This window comes from Salvelinus fontinalis, chromosome 7 (genome assembly GCF_029448725.1).
Source record: "Salvelinus fontinalis isolate EN_2023a chromosome 7, ASM2944872v1, whole genome shotgun sequence".
NCBI classification, from domain to species: Eukaryota; Metazoa; Chordata; class Actinopteri; order Salmoniformes; family Salmonidae; genus Salvelinus; species Salvelinus fontinalis.
The window spans coordinates 17,864,437-17,870,998 of NC_074671.1; the positions used below are offsets into that span (position 1 = coordinate 17,864,437).

Genomic DNA, 6,562 nt, shown 5'->3' on the forward strand with positions numbered 1-6,562 from the left:
CGGTAAAGGAATGGAACAATGAATTGGACATGTCATGACACCTCTTTGATCATCACAAGGCACACTATATCATATAAACTTACTGCAGAGACAAGCATATACTGTGACAGACATATGGAACAACGCTGCGCATGCTCAAGTACCGCATCTGTCTTGTTACATATAAAATGTATTGAAGTTGCATTTCTCGATCTATCCACTAGATGGTGGTAAAGCGCAGCTACAAGCCCCACTGGCCAGATGAGCTTGCGCTGACCCGGGGTGAGTTCATCCTGGTTCTGTGTAAAGATGATGAGGCCCGGTGGTTTGGGCGGCTGCAAAACGGACAGCAGGGATACTTCCCGGCCTCGCATGTCATGGAGCAGAGCCACCAGGTTAGTGGCTAGTGGAAATTGTCTTATGCTAGGCAAAAACAACATTCTGTCTCTGAGTGCAACAAGGCTCTATTTCTACTCTATTCTATTTATAGTCATCGATCAAGACTTTGATTAGTTAAATCAATTGTGTTGGTGCTTGGCTGGAACAAAAGCCTGCATACACACCTCGTATGCTCTTGCACTGCTCGCAGATATAATATTGCCCACCCCTACTATTCATAAAGAATAGCTCTGCTGATTTACAGAAAAGTATTTCTGGTTAGAATAGCCTACCTGAGTTTTTGACAGGACAGAGGGATAGCAATACAGAACAGTCCCAGCAGTAATCCCACCCTGTCATTGACACACCTCTGTTTGTGTTGTTAGGATGATGAGCCAGCTAAAGACGTCCGCCGCTTAGCGAGACGGGGTTCAGCTCCGGCCACGTATGCAGGTGGTACTGGGTGAGAGCAGCGCGCCCAAAACACACACACAGATACACACTCAGAAAGACACAAACACACACAATCCTCAATCAAACCCCCCTCCACAAGTGCGTGTACACAACTCATACACACACCCCAGCAGCTGCTCCCCACACACATACACACACCCCTCACTGCCTCCACCTCCTCCAGTTCCACTCCGCCCAGCGCACCCTGAACAGGTGGCCCCTCTCATCCCTCATTAGTTGACAAAGCACACAGATTACACCCCCCCCACCCCCCACCCATCCCTCCCTCCCTCCCTGATCAATTCCCACTCACTGCACTGCTGCTCCCTCACACACTGGACCACAGTGGGGGCTCACAGTCACAGACCTGCGTTCAGGGGAGTAGATGAGGGCTCCCTCTTTCCCTCAAGAAATATTGTGTTTCATAATGTCAAACAGTGGAGCAGAAGTGTCTGTATAATCTGACTGAAGTGCCCTCAGTGAACGTGGAAATGTAAACAGTAGTTGGATGTTGTTTAAGAGATGATCCAAGATTATACATTTTAGTTGTGCTGTGTGACTTAGGTCCCTCCTAATGTGTGTAGAGGTGAACGTAGATCCTTGAGCTGCAACAGCCTGCACACACACACACACACACACACACACACACACACACACACACACACACACACACACACACACACACACACACACACACACACACACACACACACAAACACACACACACACACACACACTCAGAGCGAGCCCCCTGAACAGCCCTGCGCTTGTCTTGTCTGCGCTGAGCGCTGGAATTTGGGTCAGCGGGAATAAACATGTCCTTTGTGTTTGTTGTGTCCTCTTTGTTCTCCAGCGCACTCAGGCTGCAGGCCCTCCGCAGAGCCAGCAGAGCAGCGGCAGGAGGGGGGCCGGAGGGGGCCGGGGGGGCCGAGGGGGAGAGAGAGGGCCCCATCCTGATACTGAAGGCCCAGATCTCTCTCCCTAACAGGCTGCCCCAGCCCCTGCCCCAACCCCAGCCACAGACACACAGCTCCCCAAGCTTCCTCCACAGGATCCTATCCAAGCACCGTCGGAGGAGTGATTGTCATGGGTCCAGCAACACGGGCTACATGGCCGACTAAGATGCTACGATGGACGGTGGTGTGTGTGGGGAGAGAAACAGGCACAAGGGAGGAGGAGGAGATTGGGTTGGGTATATTGGGTATAGCGGTGGGATATTTTTGAAAAGTGACTACATTTTGTGCCCACCCCCAATGGGGCCAGGTAGGGTTGCCATAGTTACATCACTGATGCTAGTCTATGGCTGAACTGTTGGCTGCATTATTGAAGAGCTGGAGTGAGGGTAACTACTTCCCTGCCTCCTCTGTAAAGTGTTCAAGAAATATCAATGGTGTACTGTATATACATTTTCCGGGATTAAGATGTGACATTAAGCAAGCCGTAAATTGAGGGGTTGAATAGGGGGGAAAGTATTTCATTAATAGTCAAAGAGGGATCAGATTTATGACTATATTTTATGAAGCTAACTGTGTTTACTTCAGCCAAATAATGTTCCAGTCTGCCTGAGCTTTCTGTTCCATGAGTCTGCCTGAGCTTTCTGTTCCATGTTGTCATCCATATTAGGCTGTATTCTCTGCAACTACGACGTTCCAGAGCAGCACTAAATCATTGATATATTTCCTTTTGACTATAAATTGTTAAATTTAATTTGTGTAAAACCCAACATCAGCCAAGAATGTATTTTTCATAAAAATAATCAAACCCGTACTTGCAGCTGATATCCCTTCATTCTAGTTAGTAACATATTCCACTACAGCATGTACCACGGCAAGAGTCTCCCATTCAACGGAGCTGAAAAAAGCCCTGTGAAGTGAGAGGATGTGTGATTGAGGCGTGTTGAAAGGCACTGCCAAAGGAAATGGCATCATTATTGTGAAGGTTGCCCAGGCAATGGTAAAACAGCTCTCTCTGGGCTCCACACAGTCTTCAGTGGTACCTCCCAGCATGGCCACGACTGGAGTACGTTGTAGAATGTATCCTTTGAAAGGGCAACGCTGTGGAATGTATCCTTTGGAAGGACTAAAGCTCCAACTCTCTAATCCTAATCCTAACCTTGACCTCTATTAGATTTAGACACCACATCCACCAGCCCAGTGATGTGTCCATTGATACATTTAGATCAGATCTATTCTAACAAGGACCATATCCCCGCCTGATATGTGAGATTATGGCATTAGCAAGCAATAATGCTAACTACGGGGAATGCTGGTTAAAAAGGTAAGCGTTTAAAAAAACACCAAAGCCAAAAGCCGTCCTGTAATTTATGACTAGTTGCATGGTCAGTCTGAACCTCTGTGTTGTTGAGATGGAAGCAGAAATAGTGTCTGAACAGTTTTCCAACATCTTGGTGTTCCCTCGCACATCTTCCTGATTTCTTAGTATGTGATATAGGATGTTTGATGCTGGAGGCCTGTCCGCCACAGCCATCTGCTGAGAAAGGCTTACCGCCTCTGAGAGAGGAGCAGCTTTCCCCCTCTGACTGGCCTCTCCTCTCTCTACTCTCCTTCATCCATTCATTCATTCAATCAGTGCTTTAATTATCTTTAATCCAGGGTCAAACTCTGCCTCTCTAACTCCTGGAATAAAGCCTTGCTATGTGGATTCTTGTGGTTGACATCCAGTGGGGACAGTGACAGCTACACCAGAGTGACAGAGGCCCTTCTCTCATAGAGTCTAGAGGCCCGGAGGGCTGGTGTGTAGAGGGGGGGTGTTCACCTGCCTGACACCTGTTCTTTCTCCTCCTCACCTGTGGAGCAGCAGATGCTATGCAGGACAGTGCTGAGCCCTGCCCCACCCCCGGTGAACACAGTCTGTACCCCTCATACACTGTCTTCCATGCCCATTCAACCAGGACCCCTTGACTAAACACACACACACACACACACACACACACACACACACACACACACACACACACACACACACACACACACACACACACACACACACACACACACACACACACACACACACACACACACACACACACACACACACACACACACACACACACACAGGCTTCAGTTACACCTCAGATACACCCCAGAAAGAAACGCAGACCAACCCAGTCCAATGTATTGTATCGCCCCTCATTGTGAATCTGTTGTTTGTTGCTAAAAGTGTAGTCAGGCAGCAGGCTCCTCTAGTATACCAGTTAGGTACTGCTGCTCATTAGTGAGCCTGTTTAACCTCACAGCACTAACATTCACAGGGGAACTGGAGACTAGGACCTATTTACAGCAGAAAGGGTCCAAAACACACACACACACACACACAATTTGTTTTTCCCGCCTAAAGTGTCTCATCCCCTCAGTGGTGCTGTGTGTTCAGCAGAACACCAACAGGGTGCCTGCCAGATGACTGCCCTGTCAGTGCTATAATGGCTGCCATCTGCTGTCTGGCATACACAAAGGCTGGCTGTGTGTGTGTGTGTGTGTGTGTGTGTGTGTGTGTGTGTGTGTGTGTGTGTGTGTGTGTGTGTGTGTGTGTGTGTGTGTGTGTGTGTGTGTGTGTGTGTGTGTGTGTGTGTGTGTGTGTGGAGGGGAAAGGACCCTTGCTGCTCCTGGAGCTCTCTGCATTGAACACCAATACACACAGGAAAGTTTGAGGACTGTACAACATAATGACTTGAAACAGTATGTACATTTAATTGAAGTAAAACATACTTCTCTCAATCACTAAATGCTTTACCCATTGATTGATGTGCTACAGTACTACTAAAATAGATGCCTGTCAATACACTGTATAGTACACGCGTCTGTATAGTACACGCGTCTGTATAGTACACGCATCTGTATAGTACACACGTCTGTATAGTACACATGTCTGTACTGATACCCAACAGGTGCATGTGAGGCCAAGCTAAGTCAATAAGGAGTGCCCTATGCAGGAGCAAAACAATACACTCAGTAAACACAAGGCTTTACTGGCTGATGCCAACAACCAATTAAGAGGCAGTAAGCCTTTGACATGTCTCAAGCCAGTCCAGACCATCTGAAAGCAACAATAGCTCAAGTCCTGCCCAGACAAGAAACAGATTGATCTAGTGGATATTTGTGTGCACGTTTGTCTGTACTGTTGATGCTGCCCCAGCAGAAGGCAAGTCGCCAGGCCTTGTGCCCCTCCTCTTGGGGGCAATTGAGTGAATGGGTCTGTAAAAGCAACAGGTCCTGGGGACAATAGCGCCCGGGGGCATTAAGTCACGGGTGACTGGGCGTCTTTAGGGCCAGCAGCTGACCCTGTGGAGAGGCCTCTTGTCCTGCCGGAGGGGGACTCGTGTCCGCAGACCCCAGGCCAAGCTGACAGCAGACCGCCACACACACACACACGCACAGCCACACACACACACGGAAGAGGGATTGTGTCCATGGTGAACCCAGGCCAAGCTGACACACTCCACAGGCAACATATACACAGATACTGTTAATCCACCTGACAGGACTGGACAGGGAACAGAAGAGTCCTTCCACTGGAGGGAACAGGGATAGAAGGTATTTGGATGACAAGGTTTAACGTGAATAAGACTGCAGTGTTAAAGAGAGGTGCACCAAGATCATAACATCATATTGCTGTTACATAACACAATGACAAAGAGCCACAAACGCAATGCAATAACATTTTATTATTATTCCATATTAAGTACATGGTTACAATGGCAGTTGGCAGGAATTCTATGGTACCTGGTTATGATTTCAGCAGAAAACACAGTAAACTTTGAAAATGACATAATGGAAGTGTTACGTCTGTGATTACTGTAGTTGTAGTAAAAACATGATCACTGAAAAGTCCAATGTATTGCTTGTTGTTCATGCATTATTATTATGACAACAACTGCTACTATAAATATAGTTAATTCCCTTATAGCCTCGGGTTAGATGTCCAAGTGTTAACATACAACATGTTACAAACAAAACATACAACATACTGAAGTCAAACCAACCAACAGAACAGAGAACAAACATATATTCATATTTACTGTAGCTGTTAGATGTCGGGAAATCAGACAGTTCAGAAAGTGTGGTTCTGTGGAGTTCAGAGAGAGTGAACATAAATGATCTTTCCACTTGATCTTTCCTGAGGAGATTCCCTTCTTATTCTCAAACACACTTCATGCTGGATAATCCCCATTATTATCTACATTCTAAACAGTTGGAAGACTGTCGGAACAAATGACACCAACCATCACCACAGGGACCATAGATACTCTGCTGCATCCCTATTATTATAGAGGCAACCAATCAGAGCCATAGAAGACCGCATTGTCACATAAAGATGTAAAAGCTTCATCTTTCATTGTATGTTGAATATCTTGTATTGTACTTGTGATTATTACTTATAAACAATTGATTTTAAACAGCTCTGTCTTTACATCTGTGTGTCAGTGTTCAATAGTCACATGTAGTGAGACATTCATCCAATGGCACTGGATTAAAAAAAAACGAAACAAACACAAACAAGAGCTACGTCATGAGCACAAACAAATTAACAAAACAACACTTAAACGATGAGAAAAGTGCAATTTGTCTATGATTAGAGGTTGGAGACTGAATCCTGCTACTACCTCTGGAGAATACAAAGAAACTCTGATTCCAGGCGAAACTGTTCTACCAATATCAACAACTCAGTGATGTCACTATACAATGGTTATTAACTACATCTGATAGTTAACAGAATGACTGAATGAAAGAGATTA

The 6,562-nt window shown here is 46.2% G+C and overlaps 2 protein-coding genes across 2 annotated transcripts in view; one reads left to right on the top strand and one right to left on the bottom strand.

Annotated features, from left to right (window-relative positions):
• Positions 1–203: 203 nt before the first annotated feature.
• Positions 204–1,931, top strand: LOC129858907 (jouberin-like). The gene is made up of 3 exons (XM_055928135.1): positions 204–374; positions 744–820; positions 1,664–1,931. Exons 1-3 carry the CDS (start codon positions 204–206, stop codon positions 1,929–1,931), a joined length of 516 nt encoding a protein of 171 aa, XP_055784110.1.
• Positions 1,932–5,471: 3,540 nt separating this feature from the next.
• LOC129859130 (myb-related protein A-like) overlaps positions 5,472–6,562 on the bottom strand; it is a 23,586-nt gene continuing 22,495 nt past the window's right edge. Inside the window, exon 16 of the mRNA XM_055928517.1 lies at positions 5,472–6,562. This exon is cut by the window's right edge and continues 1,312 nt beyond it. The gene's annotated coding sequence lies outside the window, so the exon portion shown is untranslated.